Source organism: Lagopus muta, chromosome 2, assembly GCF_023343835.1.
Source record: "Lagopus muta isolate bLagMut1 chromosome 2, bLagMut1 primary, whole genome shotgun sequence".
NCBI classification, from domain to species: domain Eukaryota; kingdom Metazoa; phylum Chordata; class Aves; order Galliformes; family Phasianidae; genus Lagopus; species Lagopus muta.
In genome coordinates, this window is record NC_064434.1 from 3655028 (window position 1) to 3676013 (window position 20986).

At 47.5% G+C, this 20986-nt stretch overlaps 1 protein-coding gene across 5 annotated transcripts in view; it reads right to left on the reverse strand.

Moving 5' to 3' along the window:
* The window catches only part of GATA4 (GATA binding protein 4), a 27062-nt gene continuing 6076 nt past the window's right edge, over positions 1 to 20986 (reverse strand). For 4 of the 5 annotated variants that reach the window (XM_048937446.1, XM_048937447.1, XM_048937445.1 and 1 more), the window contains 5 exons: positions 7707 to 7876; positions 6640 to 6765; positions 5744 to 5831; positions 5350 to 5492; positions 1 to 4292 (listed from right to left, as the gene is read on the reverse strand). In XM_048937446.1, coding sequence (XP_048793403.1) covers positions 4110 to 4292; positions 5350 to 5492; positions 5744 to 5831; positions 6640 to 6765; positions 7707 to 7876 — 710 coding nt within the window. In that variant the 3' untranslated portion in view covers positions 1 to 4109. The remainder of the gene's footprint in view (positions 4293 to 5349; positions 5493 to 5743; positions 5832 to 6639; positions 6766 to 7706; positions 7877 to 20986) is intronic. The other variant, XM_048937444.1, reaches the window with a different exon arrangement.

Sequence of the window (20986 nt, forward strand, 5' to 3'; positions counted from 1 at the left end):
GTGGATTGGTAGCCATACTACTTCATAATATATATTTTTTTACATCTTTAAATAATTACAGCTTGTTCAGTTGGTTGGTTTCCCTCTCCCCCTTACGAATCAGTGTCTGTTTCTGTGGGATCTCCTCAGCTGACACGGGAATCTTCAAACTTAATGCATGAGAAAAGAACAAACAACCAACCAAAACCGACAAACAAAACCAAACACCACCCCTGGCACAGTCACAGCTTCAGTCATGTTAACTGTTGTCATATTCAGTTACATTAAGAGTTGTTGATTGGTTTCAAAGCTCCCTTACGATGCTCTTGAGCTCCTCCTGATCGGAGGAGGTTTAATCAGCCCATGTAATTGCAAGTGAAATATGGATCTCTTTGGATTAACTTATGAAACAAAAACGGATGCAATTCAAGATATTGCACTTTCACAAGGAGGAAAGACATTTAAAATGATAAATGACCTTTTCACCCCTTTCTCTCTCTCCATCCCAGTTCTCATCTTGCCATGGAGCCATAGCAATGGTCTGGTTTGGCACAACCCAGATATGTGCTGCAAACCCTCAGGCATCCCAGTTTATGTGTGTGATTAATGGTGAGCTTTAAGGGAACAACTTCTGCAAATACATTGGTAGATGTGCTCAAGTGTTTTGCAGGACCAGGCACTTTGCTCTTACTCTTCAGGGAAGAGATGGTTCTCAGCTCTGTCCTTTTTTTGTGTGTACAAATACACAAATTCAGGCCTATCACTGTGTGTGGCTGATGCTAGAAGGGACCTCTGGAAGTCATCTGACTGGCGGTCCTCAGCTGGACTTCCAGACATGCTGCAATGGAACAAATTATAACAATAATAATAGCAACAATTGTTTTGCTATATTAAGTCTCTGATAATTGTGTTTTATTTCATTAACAAAGCAAGTTCTCCGTGCCTCTCCTATCGTTTGAAGGAAAGCAAAGCTCAAATGTAACCCCAAATTTAAGGGGTTGCCCCACAGCTAGGTTGAGCTGAACCTCTTGGTAGGACTGTCATTCTCATGTCCTGTAAGTATCCCTTCATGCATCACTTCTGGTGTTGGCATGCTTTGTTGGCAACGTGAGGCACATCTGAGCTTCAACTACTTGTAAAAGCAGTGGCAGAAGAGCTCATTTCTACTATGAAAGGGCCGAGAGGCTCATGAAAGCAGACGTCTTGTTATCAGGATCCCTGTAAATGCTCCTCACTGAGTTTCAGTGTTCAATTTTTAAGGCTGTGTGGGAAGCAGAAAACCAGTTAGCCAAATTCTATCGTTTAGGTAACCTAAGAGAATGTGAGCCAGGGAACCACCAGACTTACATCTCGCAGGGTTTTTCTGCTTGGCATGGCAAACAGATTCCTTTATGGCACTTAAGAGTGTGTTCTCAGGGCAGGAGAGAACTTCAGCCGGGGATTTTGGCTTTGAGGGCAATACAAGGAACACAGTAAATGGGCAAGGCAGAAAAAGCCTTTGGGAGCATAAGCACAGAGGGAGAAATGCTGTGCTTTTGGTCTGGACCTTTGTTCCTCTCCAGGAGGCTGCCTGCTTCTCTCTTCCTCAGGCTGTTCAGGGTAGTTTTAAGCATCTGAAATGTGTGCAGAAGCCAAGAGGCATCTCTGGGGTGTGTTCTTCTCTGCCACAGACAAGATCACAGCTGCATCCCTAGAGATCTTGGCTGCTGAGTGCAAAGCAATGCAGTACAAGGAGGAGGCTGACTAATGACCTGTGTGCTCTTGGAGAAACACCTTTGTTTTTTCTTTCACCCCAAATTCATGTTCTTAGGTGCTGTTTCTGGCCTCTTCTCTGCAGGCTGCTGGGCTTCAGCAGAATCACAGGATTTCATGGTAATGTTTTATTCATGTTTCGTTGAACGGCTCTTCCTTGTCTGTAGTGAATAAACTAATGAGGTTAGACCTTACATTAGCTCTGAAGGACAGAGTGCAAATTCTGTGGTTATCTTGCAAGTGGCGGATGGAAAAACTTTCCAGATCAGGAGTTTCATTCCCATAAGCCAGCTGAAAGGCACTCCTTGTCAACGGGAGGACCACACTTCTTATGGGGAAGCTCAGTGAGGAGCCTCAAGGTGCAAACGCCATCCAGACATGGCATCACTGCCATGCTGTCTTTCTCCAGGTACTGCAGAGTCTCTGTCACCTCTACAAACCCCTGCAAATCTGAGTTCTGAGCAGAGCGCAGGGGTTGTGGAGGGGTCCAGCTCTCTACTGTGCTCCATTTCAACTCTCTGTCACAACCAGTCCAGTTGAATCCTTCTCCTTAAAGAAACTTTTCAACCATGAGGAGGAAAATAGAGAGTTAAACACAGATAATACAGGGTCGTGGTTTTGCTTCAACCATGTCTGTGGCTTTCCTCTTCACCAAGCCACGTATCTTGGTATTTTGTCAGAAACACTCTTTGTGGGAATGGTGAAGTGTGAGTGTAAGATGGAGGGTGGCACCTTACATCCTTCAGCATATTTTGTGGGGATGCACCATCCCTCTTCTGGTATCACCTGGTTCCATAGTCAAGTTCTGGATGCAGGGAGGAAAAGAAGGAGCTGGGAAGGCAAGAAGAAGGGTAACGGAGTTTGGGAGCAGACAGAAACAAGGCTGGAGAATCTTGTAGGATGAGGTCTCCCAGAAATTCTCTACCTGTACAGGCAAAGCTGTCCCTCCTTGGAAACGCTGATGGAAGCATGCTGGCAAGCATCTGTGGAAGCATTCAGACTGCACAGAGGAGCTGTAGCGTATGCGCTGCTGGATTTTGTTAAGCACATGTTAGACAAAGAGCAACTAAAGGTAGGTTAGGTTGAACTGATCCCTTTTGGACAAGGAAACGAGTCTGTGGCCTCTTAGCATCACTTCCAACTCAATTTTTCAGAATTTTCTGGTTGCTAAGAGGCTTATGGTTAGGTAAACACATGAGTTTTGTTTAATACTTGTGTATGAATGGAGTTAAACTTCTCTTGCAGGCAAGCAAGTCTATGCACATGCTTAGTAAAGCGGATGGCCTCTGCCTGCATCCATTAGAGGCTGAGGACTTTTCTTGTTGTGAAAGGTGAAATCCTTAAGACATGGAAAATGATCATGAGCATAGGGGAACAGTGGGCACTCAGAGTGCAATGAGAAATAAATGACAATCAGATTTCATCAGTGACAATGAAGACAACAGAAAAGCATGCGAAAAAATTAACTGTCTCAAAAGCAACAGCACAGCAGTGTTAAAGAGCAAACTTTCACTTGCTGTGCTCTACAATAATCTCTAAGCCTGGCTTGTAGCTATTTGTAAGGGAAAAGCCCAACAGTTTCCTCCAGGATTTGATGACCAAGGTGGGTTTCCTCTACCCGCTTCCAGAAAGTTTCTCCTTCCAATATCCCCCTTTGACTTCAGACAGACTTTCTCCAGGCTCAGCCTTTTAGAAACACAGTCCCTTGATTTTGTAGTGATAAATAGGAAAGGAGTTACTATTAAATACAGACATTCATTAGGTTTTCAGACCACCTAAAGAAATGAAGGCAATGCTCAAGATGCATGAGCTGAGCATGAGGATGTGGGTCTCTTTTTTTTTCTCTGCCCTAGATCATATCAAATCCACTAAAGCCACCACAGCGTGTCTGCTCAACAAACTGTTCTGAAACTGGCTCCATTTGGTGGAAGATCACTGAAATGGGGTAACGACGATGGCATTCCCTCTGGTCAGGAAACACATGGATGATGACAGGAGAAAAAGATGTGTCTGTGCCACCATTGTCTAAGTCTCAAATGGCAAATGTTTTTAAATAGACAACCCCCCACGAAAAAATATGTTCATCTTTGTGTTTCTGGCTATTTCTTAGAAGGTGGTGGCAATCAAATACAAGGCAACTTGTTTGAAGGGAGGAAAAGGGTTTCAAATCCATTAGTTACTTTGAGATTTGAGTCTTCTTGGCTTGTTTTGTAAGAGCTCTCCTACACTTCACGTAAGTCCTCTTTACCTCTTTGTTGGAACATCTCACCACGGCAGGAGAGCAGGGGAGGAGGGAAACAACATTGACGTGATTATTATATGGCATCTTCTTCACCTCTCCAGTGGATCAGCCTCAAGTCTATGGGTGGAAGACCAGTTTATGCAGTTATGATGTCCCCATGGTTTTCAGCTAAGACCAGGCTGTTCCAGGAGTCCTGTTTGGAGCTGGTTTGTGGAGACTGGCTGATGGCTGACTGGTAAGCCTGCGGGGAAAGCTTCAGGGCTGAAATTGCAGGATGAATTGAAGATCCATGTCCAGACATGGCAGAGACCGAGAATGCCTGCAGAAGAAGAAAAACCTGGTAAAAAAACAAGCTTCAAATAATAGAGGAGCCTTTCATGTGGAGTAGTAACATGTCTGAGGATTTGCCATAGATTGTAGCTTATGCGTGGTGCTTTGGGCAGACTCTCCTTTTTCTAGACCCTGCCTTTTACTAGTATTGCATAGGGGACAAATTGTTCTGAGTGCCACAAGCAATCATTTTACCACCCAAGGCTTGAGGATTCATTGGCCCTGGGTGTTCCTAGTTCACAAATGCCCTCCTGTGGACTGCAGGAGAAACAACCTTGCTGCAAAGGGCTGCAGGTACAGGGTCAGTCCAGCCCAATGACACACCATTTTCTCCATGGTTGTTTCTTTTTAAACACTGCTGTTCCTCATACGAACCCGAGAGGAGAGCAACTATCATTTATCACTTCTGTTCTTTCAGTTGTGCTACACTGCAGGGCATCCTTAGCCAAGGCATAATTATTAAACCCACAGAGGCTCACAGAGATCAGCTTCCAGACCTGGGTGTTGCTCAGCAGGACACTCACCACGCGTGGATGCAGTGCTGTTCCTAAGACATCTAGTGGTGGATAAGGTGCAGAGCACCCACTGTACCCTACAGCTGTGCCATCCTGCTGCCTGGATTTACCTTTGCAGGGACTGGGTTAGATTAGGGCTATGTGACTACATTTCTCAATGCACATCCAAGCAGTGCAGATAAACTAGAGTCCTACTGCCAAGCTTTTCTTGCTCAGGACAACTCAAGACATACAAAGAGAATGGATAATATTATTGTGATGTGACTTATGCAGCTGCCCAGCTGGAAGAAATCTCACGTTTTCAACAGGGCTGCTACAAATTTTGGCCATTCAGAACTTCTGCATATCACTGAGCATCCACACTGTGCCGTAAACATGGTGACGAGAACGTGCATTTTTTGCCCCATCCCATATTTCCTACTATGAACTTCATTTGAAAAGAGGCAACCTCTTGCTATAGAGGTTTTTAAGATGTTCTTCTCCCTTTATCTACCATTCTCAGTTCCATCTCTGTCCCACCGCCTTCTGTACCTGAGAAATTGGGCTGGGGTGCCCATAATGAGATGAGAGCCCTGGTTCTGTTTTTATGGGGCGCATTTCCTCAGTGGTCGTGGCACTGCTGCTGCTACTTGTGGAGCTCGTGGTCGGGGTAAGACTCTCACTGCTGGATGGACCTGTGGGAAAGCAGATGGCAAATTAGGCTTTTCCCAAGGGCCTTTCACTTCAAAGCACTCAAAGTTACTGTAGGTTAAAAAGTAGCAGAAAGGCCTTTGTTACTTCTGAAAGACATGCCAACGTTCCCCATTTTTTGAAGAATCAGCCCATTTTGTCGTTGGGTGTCTGAATCACACAGCATAAATCCAAGTGGCCAGAAACACGATTGCACGTGTGTACACACACAGTTGGCTCTCCTTTTTATGCTTACCTGCTGGCGTCTTTGTTTTGTTAAGGTTCTTCGGCTTACGCTTCCTTGTCTGAATGCCCTCTTTTCTCATTGCTAATGGCCTTGGAACCTGTCAACCCAGATATACAAGTGCATTGGTTTCTGTACATCCATACAGTCACCTACGACACGACTCCAGCTCTACCTCATCAGCTCCACAAAACCCAGCTGATTTAATTGAAAGCAACAACAAAATGGAGCCCAAAGCCACTGGTCAGCATTGCTGTATGGACAGATATGTCAAAGCTACAAAGTGTGCTTCCGAATGGGAATAGATGGGCTTTTTTACAGCACAGATATTGAGTGATTTTTTACTTTCCTGTTGAGCTTGGAGATGAAGATGTCTTTCTGGCCAATACCTATTTATGGAAAGCTACCCAATCTGTATGGGGAAATCTCCCTTAGGAACTGATCCCACTGAGCTCGCCAACCACACAGTCAGAAACATACTGGGATTTATAGAAAGAATTTGTTGGGTTAAGTGGCTTCCTCTCTTCTATCTTGTCTTCCAGCTTTGGCCTCTCTCTCATGAAAGCACTTTCATCTGAAGCAGGAAAACCTTGAAAGCATGGAATTGAATAAAAAAACCCTAGCAGTAGCAATGGGAATCAGAATGGGACTCTATCTCTGCCACTTGGGGTCCGTTCCACTGACTGGTGGGAGAAGGGCTGGAGGTTTGCATCCTGAAGTTCTGCTTGCCTCGGACTCCAGCAGGACTATTCTAGATACATCAGACACTCCCTGTATGCACAAAGTCCCCACTGGCAGGCATTTCACTAAAGGGCTTTTAGGTAGGGAAGAATCTGGGCCTAATTTGTGGGTCACCTTTGTGCTCTGGGCACCCTCCCCATAAGAGTAAAAAGGAATAAAGGTTTTACCCCATGGAGCTTCATGTAGAGCCCACAGGCATTACAGACGGGCTCTCCCTCGGCGTTTCTGCGCCAGAGTGTGGTTGTGGTCGTGTGGCAGTTGGCACAAGAGAGGCCAACGCGACGGGAAGCCGACTGTGAGAGAAAATAGAGGGAAAAGAAACACGTCAGCCCTCCGGCAGCATCTCAGATCCCAGCGAGTTTGCTCCAAGTCACGGAATCATAGAATACCCAGTGCTGGAAGGGCAGAACCTACAAGGAACATCCAATCCAACTCGCCACCAGCTTGGCTCAGCCCATGGCTGGAAGGGCTTTTCACCAGAGGGCGCTGGGTGGCCGTGGCTGTGCTCAAACCACAAGTGTCGTTTTAGGCACTTGCAGGGAATGGCTGGGTTTGAGCAGAGTCAGCTTTGTGCTACGTGGAGTGCAGAGCAGGCTTAGGATGAAGCCACATGGAAGATGAGTCTGTGAGGGAAGGCTTGCTGGCTCCTTGCTGCCTGGGGGCCGTGACAACCCCGTGTCTCTGGGGCACAGATGCAGAGCCCTTCCCAAAACTCCCCTCCAAAGCAGGCTGGGATGGGCAGAATATCAACACCAAGATATCCCCATTCCCTATGAATGTCCCATCCTGACCCCATAGTCTTTGGGATGACCACCTGCCCCAGAAGCTCTGCTTTAGCTTGTCCAATTACGGCAGCAAACAGGGTGTCCAGAAAAGATGTCTGACCACCATGAAGTGAGAGCACAATTAGTTTGAACAGTACAATATCTTAGATCAATATCTCATCAAACAGAATGTAATTTTGCTGAGTTTGGAAATCTGGACCAAACCCACCTACATTAGGCACATAGAGACCATGGAATGGAAATACGCCTGACATCACCACCTAGCTGTCACCTGTTTATCACAGAATTATTTGAGTTGGAAGGGACCCTTCAAGGCCATCCGTCCCACTCCCTGCACTGAACAGGGACACCCACAGCTCACAGTGCTCACAACCCATCCAGCCTGACCTTGGCTGTCTCCATCCTTGCACACAGCCTTACCCCGCATACGCCGTGTGCTGCTGACTTACCAGCCTCCTCTGAGGTTTGAATAAGGGCCGGTTGATGCCGTTCATCTTGTGGTAGAGCCCACAGGCGTTGCAGAGGTAGTGCCCTGTGCCATCTCTCCTCCAGAGCGGGGTGGACATGGCCCCACAGTTGACACATTCTCGCCCCTCTGAATAGTCATCAAAAAATTCTGCTGCCATGATGGGAGAGAAAGGAAAATGTTTGGTTAGTTAAGCAACTGTACGTGATTTTTTTTTTGCTCTGGTTCTCAATATTTGAACCCAGCAGTGATGTTCAAAGAAATCACCAGCAATCAGAGTTTATAAAGTGCAAAGAAACAGCTTTCCTTCCACAGGAAAGCCAACAAAATTATTGGGAAGAGAAACCCCTTTCCCTGTCATAGTGTTGGCTGGAAGGCTTCTGTGGCAGCAGGGATGTGCTGGGACACGGATACAAGGAGACAGAAATAGAAACCTTCCCTTCTGCTCTGACGTTATCCAATTTTCAAAACTGGACATAGCCAGGGCAAACAGATTGGGGCAGGCAAACGGCTGTGTTTACAGTCCAGACAAATTGCCTGTGACCATGGAAAAACACAAGCCTGGACACACAGAGCAGAATTGCCCAGGCATCCCTCACTGGGCAGAGAGAATCTTGTCTGTGCTCCCTACAGCTCTGCTCATTACTCAGCCCCTTTGCAGAATTACTGTAGAGAGCCAAGGAAAAGAGATATTCTCATGCCTTTGCCCTATTGGTGTGAGAAGCAGCTCCTAAACAGAGGTGTCACAGATTTGGATGCAAATCTCTATCCTGGTGCATTCACTCACCACAGTCCAGGTTCACCCTCCACCATGGCTCAGCTGTGGCTGTGACATGATGGTAAGGTGATTTTCCAAGGCTGGGGCAGCCCCATCCTTCTGGCTGCGTCCCATTCTTGTCATCTGCAGGCTGCTGCAGAGCTCAGGGCACCTCGACAATGTCACCACTTGGGGAGACAGCTCACCCTCATGTACAAAGCCCTCTAGAAGCCAAGAACTCAATCAGCCCAACACACTTCACCTAATGAAATACGAGCACAGAATGTAGCTACATCCAGTTGGCAAGGCCCTTGAAAATGCGGGTTGCTGCTGCTGATCCCACTTGAAGAATATCAGCTGTTGAGATCAGGCTGGGGAGGGTATTTATTCTGGAAAATGGAGTTACAAACCCATTCCTGCCTCTGGATTTCCCATCCACCCAGACACAGTAACCAAGGCATGCACATGTTCTGCTATCAGCAGCAGAAAGGAAGGCTAGATAAGAAATTAATTGGAGAGAAGAAGAAAAGAACAAATAGCAACAAGAGGCTCCATCACTTGGTGTAGACTGGGAGTAAACCAGGCTTCTGAAAAAGCATGGTTCCCAATATACTGCATCACACAGGAGACTTTCGGAGGACGGCAAAAGCTTTGCACTGAGACCTGTAAGCACCACAGACCAGAATAGCATTAACTCACAGCATGCTGGTACCAACACTGCTATACACTGTGCTTGCCTCCCTGCTGCCTGTACAAGAATCTCAGCTTTCTGCTGGAAGTCAGTTCCCCAAACAGCAAACCAACAGAACTGGATTTCTTGCAGATCTGTCTCGGTCGCATGTGGTTTCTCTGCCATCTAGTGAGGGTTACATTCAAACACCAGCTATGTTTTCTCCTGCTCTATGAACTTTTTTTGGAAAATCAGGAGAAAACTGTATGTCTATATAGAATCATAACCTGGGATGAAAAGGCCCACAGAGCTCATCCAGTTCCAACCCCCTGCTGTGTGCAGGTCACCAACCAGCAGCCCAGGCTGCCCAGAGCCACATCCAGCCTGGCCTTGGATGCCTGCAGGGATGGGGCATCCACAGCCTCCTTGGGCAACCAAAGGATTAAAAAATGGCTGAGGTGGGAGTGGTAACCAGGCATGGAAAAGGATTCATAGGAGCTTAGTTTTCACTAGAGAATCAGGCTAAAAATGGCAAGAGATTACACTATGTGGCAATGAGGAAATGCTAGAAGACAGGAAATGGGTATACCTAAAGAGCTCAGGAACCAGAAGTGAAGGAATCCAGTATCTTCTCAGCCTCTTCTGGAAACCTCATTACCTTTGAGCAATGCTGGTGTTTTAGGAAAGATGGGAATCCCTCCAGCTGTTTTTTGTACATGTGGACTCAGGGATGCTACAACCATAATGCCTCACTTTGCCCTTTAAAATCATCACTGAGTCACAGCCAAAATCCAGATCAAATAAACTTCCTTTGAAAAGAGGAGGAATTGGAAGAGTTGGTCAGGAAGGAACTCATTTCCTTGAAAAATCTCAAGAAAGGAAAACATTTCACCATTATTTTTTTTTTCATCTTACAAAATTTCTGAGGTTTTGCATTAATCATTTCCCCCCTCTTCCCAAAAAAAGCGACTTTATTTTCAGAGTGATTTTCATCTTGTGAGAAAATCCTTTCCTCTTTAAAACTAGGTCAGCGAGAGTCATTGACACAATCCAGGGAGAACTGGGCATCGCAGGGGTAGTCCAAAGACAACAGTTCAAACCCTTGGCTGATTTCAGTTGTGCCCTTGAATAAGAATTACAGAATGTCATCTTTCTTGGAGAATTTTATGCTAGAAAACCAAAATCTGAGTTTTTAATCAAAGCAAGAAAAAGGCAGAAACTTTGGAAATGTCAAGAGCTGGGCTAGCCCTTGGTTAGGATAGCGCAAATATGGCTTTCCACTCTCAGCTGCAGACAAAGGCGAGCCTTGTGAAACACTAATAAATAGGAATAACCAGAGATGGAGAAGGAGCAGACTTTGTTCCCAGGTCACGCTGAGGTTCCATGCAATGGGTGGCTCTCCTTAATGACAGCCTCATGGGGAGATAGCAGCAGGGTGCGTCCCCTGCATGCACCACCCAGCGCTGAGTCACAACATGACATCTGTGGAGTGCATTAAAGCCACTCTTAGAGTAGTGTCAGGCCTCCTTGACTTCAACAAGTCTCACCTGGAAGAGAAATAGCCCCTCTTTCTTCAAGGCGTGCTTGGTGATGGCAAGTTCCTCTCAGCAGGGATGTTCTCTTATAAGGATGTGTCTTGGAAACTGCTCAAGATTGGCTCAGAGAAGACAATGCAGTCTTAGTGAGCACCTTTCGGTGAATAAAAGGGTAACACGTTTTGGCACCAATGGAGAAAAGGCAAGAGACTAGATTGCTCCCTAAAAGAGGTGCTCTAATTTCACAGCATCACTAAATTCAGTGCTGAAGTTGTGAAGGGGAGTCTTCTGAACTGGCCCTATGTATGGGTCTGTAAAATAATAAGATGACCTTACCAGCAGTAACCCACGCAGTTTGACGTGGCTAGACATCCAAGACACAGGAAACCCAAACACTCAAAACAGCTGCTCATTTTTGAAGGTTTGGGCAATGATCTTTGCCTGCCTCCCTCCCTCAGGGGCATAACTGGGATGAAGAACCCCTTCCCATGCATGGGTTCTTGTGAGAACAGCATCACTGAGACTAGGCCATTCCTAGTGCTCTGGAGCCATCTTCATAGGTTTCTTTTGGACCCTCTAATAGTTTTATGTCCTTCTTATATTGTGGTGTCCAAATCTGCACCCAGTTTGGGGCATGCTTGCTGATTGCTTCATTTGCCCTTTGTGGTAAATAACAGGGCTTAAGGCACAGCAGACTGGAGGCTCCTCATGAGAAGCAGCAATGTGTTTTCTTGGCTGCTGTGTTGGGGCTGGAGCTCTAAATCCTGGCATTATGAGATCCCCTGACACTTATTCGTTCCCTCACCTTGTACTAGCAGCCGAGAAAGGAAACGTTTATTCAGGCAGCAAATTGCCTGAACGGCTCCCAGAGGGACCTGAACAATGGAATGGAAGGAAAGGCTCCCCCAGTTGCACTCAGGGCAACGATTTCCGTTTCGTGGTGCAGGAGCCACTGCCTGATAATGGAGATTTATGGGCCCGTCCGGTGACTTCTATAATAGCCTTTCTGCTAGGAGGTCCTCCTCGAAAGATTGAGTCCCCCTCCCAAAGCCAAGTATGGAGCAGGGTTAAGGAAAGGATAACATTTGCCAGTTGGGCTAGGAGAGAAACAGTCCTGTGTTGGAACGGCCTCCCTTGCCACGTGTGCTCGAAAGTCTCGTGTTCCTCTTCGAAGGCTCAGCTCCCAGAGTGACTTTGCCCAACCCTTATCTTAGATTGTATCGGTCTTGTGATCATTTGGGCCTTTTTTTATGGGTTGGATCCCTAAGCCTGGTGTTGGCTAATGCTAAAGGCTTTCTATTTTAATGCTTCGTCAAACCCTGCCCCTAGTCCATGAAGGAGCTGCTCGCATGAGAGCAGATCACAGAACCATGCTAAATGAGCCAGCTTGAGTGGGTGGGTTTGGTCCTGGCTGGGTCCCAGTCACCAGCTTACAACAGATCTTCTTCCCCTTACACCTACTGCTTATGAAGGCTGCAAGGTCCCCAGGGCAGGAAATGTCAATTGCGTATTGCACAACAGTCTCCTAATCTTGGGTGACGTCTTGAGCACGCTAATGGCAGAAATACTTTCCACAGTGGGACATTTTGTCCCTAACGAGCTGGGAGCAACTCTTTAAGTGGGGCAGTGAGGGCTATTGGGGAAAAAGCATTCATGCATATGGCCCTTAGTCACTGGGAGTGGTTCTTTACATCCACCGCCATGTCCACAGAGAGCAACCAGTGAGGATAATGCAGGGCTAGAGGAGAAAGCAGATCAGAGATGCTAGGCAGCCCACATCTACAGCCAGCATGGCTGGGGCATGACAGCATCTCCTTCCACAAAGGACACAGCCTGCTCGAAATCTGAGTAGTTCTGCCTTCCCAGGCAAGAGAATGAGATGCTCTCACACAACCAAGGAGATCAAGGGGAGGCTGCCCAAGGCTTGAGTCTGAAGAGAGCTTGCACATCCCTCACTGGGTCCTTTGACCATCTCTCCCAGCCCCAACTCTGCCAGTGTACCCATCCCTAGGCCCAGACCTTCTGACTGTGAGGAAGGGCTTTTCTTTAACAACCTTAAATTTCACATCCTTGGAGAAATCACCTTCAGCAGGTGAACCCAAAGGAATAAAACAGTAGAAGCACTTCTGGTGGAGAGATTTTGACTCCTCCAGAACCAACAGCCAGTTTGTAAGTTTTTGCTCCCAAACCAGCCTCTAGAAGGAGACAAAGAGCCCTCCTTGCACACATTTAGGTCAGACCTGCATGAGAAACAGCAACAAGGTCATCTCCTTTCTTCTGCCCTCCAGCCCCTTCCTGCCCTCAACCCCTCTCTGTTTGCTAGGGAGAAAGAGACTTCCATTAATATAGCACTGGAGTTTTGTTTACAGCTGGAGGGATATTTAATATCAACATTTCTCCCTGCAGAAGTGTCTTCTCAAGCCAGTGAAGCAACTCAGAAAAAGAGAAGCTGTCCTTCAAACACAGCCAGGCACTTAGAGGCTCTAAACAGAGCCTGAGAGCAGTTTTCTCTGCAGAGAAGCAGTTTCCTAAAACAATTTGTTATGATAAGAGGTGAGAGCCGCATTTCTGTGTATACAGAATCCCAAATGGACTCCTGGGGGCACTGGCAGCTGAGGCACAGGACATTGGGCACTCAGGCACATGGACACACTGGGCTCTGAGAAGGTCCCACCAGAACCTTCTGATTCAAGGGACAGCCACAACAGCATGGTAGAGAGAAATGGGATTTACCATTCCTATCTGTTCAGGATAATTTGTCCTGAATCCCAAAACAGTTTCCATCAAAAAAGTGACATTGTGGAAGTCCCTCCTGCAGTTTTACCCTTTGGGGTCCTTTTAATAAGTGTTTTGCTGCAGCTGTTGGAGCTGAAAGTCACATCTCTTACATGGGTTGAGTCTCCCATGAATTGCACGGGACTCCAGGAGTTTAAGCTTTATGTGCTAAAGAAAACCACCAGAAACATCCTGCTCAGATCACAGCTGTTCAAACTGCTTCTTGTTCCAGTATTGTGTCTGAGCAGCGCTGGACTGGGAAGGAAAACAAAGCAGCAGAAAAACAAGAAGAGACAAAAGCAGAAGAAATAGGGAATGACTGTAAATAAAAGAGACCACATTTATGCCTGAAAGAGATCTGCAGCCAAGAGAAAGCTGTCGGTGAGTCTTTCCCTTTTCTATGGGGGCATCATCAGCTTGGCATGCAGATGGAGGAGAACAGAAAGCCTTTGTGCTTTATCAGCTAGTGGAGCTGAGCATGGTTCTGTAAAAACAGATTCTGCCCATTGGCTTTTTCTCCCCCTTTCTATTCTCTGTCTGATTCCCCTTTGGGAGGTTTGGGGCAAGATTTGCCCACTTACCCACTGTTTTAGAGACAAATGGGACCCAGATATGCGGTTGGCAGGGAGACAGCAGGACACTGCCTGCCTGAGAGTCCCCATCAGTGAGCCAGTTGCTGCTGGGAGTGCAGTTCCCCACTCACTTGTGATCTGTGTGAACAGCTGACATCATCTGCGTGGTTGCTGATCTGCAGAGAATGGTGGAAGGGGAGAACTCCCCACCATGAACTGGCTGCTTAGACTAAGCAGCGTTGCCCCTGCAAGCCCAAGGGCCCCAGTCCATTGCATAGGAAGCTTTCTACCTACAATCTGGCTGAGCCACATGCCACTTCTGAGAAGGCAAAATGCATTTCCCCTCTGCCTTGTGAAACACCAGAGTGAGACTCTTCCTGCACAACTGTTCCCAGGCCAAATGTTTCATGTCAAGGCAAAGGGAACATCGTGTCCCTCCTCTGCAAAGCTCCCTGCTCTGCCTGTGGTGAGCCAAGGTCTATGGCACAGAGCTTTGCCAATAGCCAAGCATATTCCTTTCCTTCGTGGATATGTTTTCCCCAGTTTGAAGGACAGTAGAGGTAGAGGCAGCCAAAGGACCAGCTGAAATCATGTGCTAGAGGGACATGAGGGGAAGGTTGGTCAAATCCTGTGCCTGGAGTTAGGTTCAGCCTTGGCTTTGCAATAAGCTTCCCTTGATCAAGTCATCTCCTTGTGACACTGATCTTACCTACTGTGAAGGAACAAAGGTTCTTCCATGCCCCACTGTGTGTCCACTGCAAGGGAGAGTGGAGAAAACTAAAGCACTGCTCCAGGAATGTCTCAGCATATGCTTTCAGAAAGGAGTAAGAGGTGGTACTGGAGACAAGCTGGTTTCTTGGAAAAGCTCTCCAGCATCACCAGGTCCCAAACCCTCAAGCCTAAATATCGTACCAGAGCTGCATGGGACACACACACGCTGAAGCACCATGGCTCAAACCTGAAAGACACACAGCCTGCTGTCCAGGAGAAAGATATGCAAACACTCCTGACAATGTAAGGTCCTGTGTCTGCACATGGGCTGGGGGTCCAGCAAACACTCCTTGTGCTACATTAGAGTAAGGCCATCCTTTTCCTGTGTCCACTGACTATATGTCACATATAGATACTAGTGCACATACACGTGCAAGACGAAGGCTATTTTGATGACAGACAGACAGGACACATGTTAGATCACAGCCACATCAGCACCCTACCTGAGCACAACAGAGGCAATAAGCAGACCCATTTGTTCCCCCCACCCATTCCTACCTGCTTACTGCTGCCCCATCAGCAGCTGCTGGCACCAACCAGGAACAAAACCATCCATCACATCCTGCAAAAAGCTTATCCCAAAAGGGCACAGCAAAATCTCTTGTTGTTCAGAGAACTCACTGGCCGCCCCTTCAATGACGACTTGTGCTGATGGCAAAGGCATTCACAAGTGAGCTCCAAGGTCTGCTTTCTTTTGCTGGGATGCAGACCTGATCCCACCCACCAAGGTGACCTCCCCTTTCTTCATCCTACTTACAGTTCTTACACTTGTAAATATCTGGGGCTCTTTGATAAACAGGAGATTCCTCTGCTTATCGACTGTCCAAATATTTTTTAACAAATCTCAGATTAGCATGGAGAGCTCATGGATGGGGTTCTGTTTGGCAGCAGGGACCTGGAAATGGTCTTTCTCTCAGTAGACAAAGGAAAATCAGCCAGTGCTTTCCTCCTTGAAATACATCCCATCTCCAAATAAGAGCCTTAGCAGAGGCTTTACTTTGCTGACTGCAGGGGAAAGGATGATGGTGGAAAAATGTAGAGCATCGGAGCCAAGGAAAACTTTGGATTTCTAATGCCTCTGGTTCATCTTCCAGCATGACACAGTTTTCATGTGCTTTTGGGTGCTGGAGCCCAACAGATCGAGCTGAAGGTCCTTAAACCACTGGAACCCAATGCTCTGTGGTGATGCATCTACTGCAGCATCTGTTTGATGGTAGCCATTTATCTGTCTATAGAAGTGACCTAAGTGGACTAAAGCCAGAGCCAGTTCTGGGGCCAGGAAACTGATGCTATTTAGGGCCATGACAAAGAAGTATTAGGGAGAAGTTATCTGGGTATATGCTGACAACAGGCAAACTCAGTAGTGGGAGAAGACACATGGGACAAGCTGGGCATTAGGGTAAGAGTTTCATTAGGAGGTGAGTTGGGTACCCAGAGAGGTGAGAGCATTTTTACTCCTGGGCATTTCCATCAAGACAAAGCCAGAGCTAATGCAGATCACAACCAATGAAGGTGGTGGCCCTCCTTTGGGCAGGTTGGGTTTGGACATCTCCAGGCATCCCTTGCAACCTGCAGTTCTGCCACGCTGCCATTCCAGATACTCATTATTTCAGATTTTGTTTGTACAGAGCGGTGCAGATCAGTCAGCACTTGGACTAGATGATCTTAAAGGTCTTTTCCAACCTTAATGATTCTACAGTTCTATGTAGGATATTTATCTGAGTCAATCTTGCTTGTAGGAATAAAACTAGCTGTATTATTATTATTGTATGTGTATTATATGTGCATGTTTGTATGTATGCACATACAAGCTTCATAGACATATCCATTCATACAGATATACTATATCCTACAGAATGCTGCTTTAGCCAAGCAGGGAGCATTGCTAATCAGTTCTCCTTGCTTTTGTTATTAGAATTATTATTCTATGGCTATACAGAACATAACTATATGTAGTATTAGATATATATACTACATATACACAAATATAATGCATACACACATATATAAATGCCTGTCTTACATGCTATAAAATACGTATATACCATGTGTAGTAATAGATGAACTACAGAGGCTATATATTGCTTGATATGTCAGAGCCCATGGCAGTGTTAAATGTGATGTTTGTGTGCACACTGAGGCCCCTGCCCCATATTTTTAGCTCACTCATTTGGACTTCAGGGCTCGGAGCCCAGCTCATAGTCCCACTAGGGACATAGGACCCCCATAGGAAGACAGCCAGGCACAAGCAGAGCCTTTGTCTACAGTTCCTGGTGTTACACAGGACGGTGGATCTGTCTAATCCCTGTCCCTTCCCTTCTCCTGTTTGATGCCTTTCTGGATAGGAAGGCAGCTCAGAGACAAGCGGGGCCGTGGACGGAGCGATTCTGTGATAAAGTATCTGCAGAGGTCAGCTCAGCGCTCAGAAAGTGCAGCCCAGGCAGGTACCCGACTTATCAGGGCATCATGCAACTTGCAGTTTTTTCTAACCCAATTGATTGGACTTTTTATCTAAAATAACAGGCATTATAAGATAGGCGAAAGTCGAGATAAGGACCAACATGGAGTAGTCTTGAATCAGATCAGCTTGGGGACAGGTTCAAACTCCCACACCTGCCCCGGAGGAATCAATGAAAGTTTCTTGGCGTCGTCCACTCGTTTTGAAATGCTGCTCGAGTGGAGCGAACTTTGAGACCGCGGCGTTTATTCTGTGATTATAATTAACCTGCTCACTCGTTGTTATTGATCGCGTGTGAAGGGAGGTGACAGAGTCTGACGGGGTGTTGGAAATAGAAATGGCTGCAGAGGGGGCGAGGGGCATGCAGCCTGCCCGTCCTCTGGGAGGGGACAAAAGGAAGGACTGACTAGAGAAAGCCGTGCAGAAAAACCTCAGTTGTGCCCAGAATTCAGGGCACGAGGGCACCCTGGGCAGCCAGATCTAGTGCCTGATTCAGTGGTTGGCAGCCCTGCCTGTGGCAGGGGGTTGGAACTGAATGATCCTTCCAACCCAAGCTATTCCATCTATGATTCTATGATCCTCCCAGCCCAGGAGACCACGAGGAGAAGAAACCCCCCAGCAGCTGCAGCACCCAGCATGTCCCAGCTCAGCAGCCTTCCCAGCAGCCAGCCCTGTGGCCAGCAAGCCCTTCCCAAACCCATTGCAGACACCTGGAGCCGAATGGGTGGCTCAGAGGAGCCCTGATGGCTGGGTCTCACTTCCTTGCTGCTCTTATTTACAGCCCCAGCACTTTGAGTCCTGAATGTTAAATGACGGCGGCTCCTTGGCTTACAAACCCAACAGCTTGGCTTGCAAACAAATGAATGCATTTTTTGTTTCTTCTGGAGTGTGAGCGCACAGGAATTAAGGTTTCCCAGCTTTCCTGTTGCCCCCAAATCTGCCTCTTCCCCTTCTTGCAAAAGCAGAGCCTCGTGCATAATCACAGAATCGTTTGAGCTGGAAGGGACCTTTGAAGGCCATCTGGTCCAACTCCCTGCAATGAACAGGGACACCTACAGCCAGATAATAATAACACGGCTCTAGAAGATGGAGGCAGGATTCCTCCTGAGATGCTCCCAGCAGACACACACCTCATCCTCAGGGATTAGGAGCCATTTCCAGACAGGGCTTTTGTGATCCCAGATTCAGAAGCAGCCGGTACCAGGAGGGAAGAGCTCAGCCCCACGCAGCCCTGCTCCAGCTGCCTCTTCCCCACCAATGGAAAACTCACTTTCCCTGGCTTTCTATGAATTTTTTTTCCCCTCCTTCACAAACAAGCTGAATTTCCGATTCCTTCCCAAAGCTGTGGAGCCCAGCTGGCTCTGATAAGGGGCTCACCAGCTTTACGGGTCGTGAAAAATAAAAATAAACCAGAAAACCCCTTCGTGCTGCACCATGCAAACCCTGCGGCCACTTTCCAAAAAGGAAAAAGAAAGTGCTGCTGGCTTATGGGGAGAAAAGCTTCAGGTCCCTGAGTTGTTTGCAATGGTCTGCACCTCTGCGCCAGCTCCCAGCCTCCTGCTTTCAGATGGGAATGCTTTCAACTCAGAGCAGGCAAGGTGTTGTGGTGCTGGTGTTTTGTTTTGTTTTCAGTTTTTAAAATGTTTGCATTCCAGATGCAAATCCAAAAGGAAATTTGGTGCCCGTGATGAGCACAACACACCTCCTGAGAGCAGGGTGGGAATACCTGGATGGAGCCAGTGGGGAAACTGAGGCACAGGGCAGCGCACAGGGGCTGAGCACTGGGGCAGGGTGCTCTGCTCGCGACACTTTCCTTATTTCAACAGCAGAAAGACACAGTTTTGCCCCTCCTGAATCCTACAGGGGCTATGGGTGACCAGAGCCACCAAAGAGAATTATCCAAAACCATCACCATGCAGGAAAACAGCCAGGAAAAAGAAATATCACTAAGCAAATCTTAGCACACACAAAAAAAGAAATTAAAAAAAAAACCCTTTTCACTTCCAGTTGGTGCTGCCCCAAACTTGGCTTTAAAACCCAGTCGCTGCCAACAGCAGAAGGAAGGCTGAGCCATTTCAGTGCCGATGATGGGGTCAGATCCCTGCTAGGCTCAGGAATCTCTGTCTGGGGGAGAGATCCCAACTCCTGCTTGTGCACAGAGAGAGAAATCCCAGCTGAGTGCATGGGTTGGCTTTGCTCGGGCACACGGGAAATGCTGCAAACACAGCCCAGCCGCCGGGACCTCTCCTCCGCGCTCTGCTTTCCCAAAGCAAAACCCCAAAAACCTGAACACCCCCAGGAAAAAAACCCATCCCTGCAGTCACCTCACAGGAGGTCTTGCAAAGTGTGCACAGCTCAGGGATTTCCAGAAGAGCCCTCCGTTCGCTCGTCCCCCATTGCAGGAGGCAATGACGATGGAATTATTTTCGGCCGCTGTCACGCACATGTGAGCACCCGCGTCTGAGGACCTCACTGCTCAGGAATGGCAGATAATTGGCTTTAATTTGTCATTATGGATGTATTTACAGCTCGGACCGGTCGCCGTGACCGATCATGTGAGGACAGCTTGTGGAAGGTTGGAGGGGTTTAGTATTTCGCCGTGCTTCAGGACGGTAATAGGCAGCTGTAGGTAATGTTGGCCCAAGGGTTTGCTTTTTCCCTCACCCCCCCAAATGAGCAAACCCCCCTCCAGCAATATATTGAAATTCGATTGCGTTATTTGGCATCATTTGGGATGCAGAAGCACGTTCTCTCCTATTTCCCCGCTTATTTAAGCGGCGTTTCGCAGCCGCGTGCAAAAGGCGGATTTACACCTTCCTGCCAGACAGCCCGAAAGCAGCGGGAGCTCAGGACCCATCTGCAGGGGGAAGAGCTGAATATTCCCCATCCTCTGCATAACTACACACGTCCCTCGCACCCAGCCAGCCGTCCTGACACAACTTGGCCTTCGGGTTTCGGCAGCGCGGCCGCATTGCAAACATCGGCGCGTCTGCCTCTGCCCCCAGCAGCCCCACGAGCCCCATCTCTGCACCCCTTTTTGGTAAGCAAACGATACCAAAGGGCACGCCAGGCTTATAGATGTGGAAAGGAATTTGGGGACAAAATGTCCAAAAAAAGAGGTCTGCTTGCAGCTCTTTTCCCGATCCGCCCAAAGCTCGGCGGGTCTCAAGGAGCAAAAATTTCAGTGCAGAGCCCTTCACTAATGAAAAAGCATTGAAAGTTTGGAGTTTTATACTTGAACAAAGCTCTTAACTCTTGGTTTTGTGTGCGTGTGTGCTGAAAATTGCATTTTTTCACATCCCTATTCTCACAGCCCCAACACTGCCGACCTCCAGGCACGGATCCCTGCTCACCTCTCAGTGCTCCTGCTGCTTTTTCACCTGGCTTGGGATTTATTGCTGGTCCGTGCATTGCTGCAAAGGAAAGATTTTTCCAAGCCAATGGTACCAAGCTCCCTAAACATTGCAACCATTGGGTTTTTCCATTCAAAAAAGAAAAAAAGGAAGGGATATTTCTCCATTTGAGAGAAGCAAAGAGCACCTCTGCCGGCCGAGCCAAGGCTCCTCCATCATCAGAAGAGCACAGGAGCAACAGGATCGGGTCCAATTCCCTCTGCTAAACACCCCCAGATAAACCCTCCTCTATTTCCAAGGATTTCGTATTTTTCACCCCAAAACTGATGGAGATAAATGTGGAAAGAGGGAATGATGGGCTGTGCTCTGAGG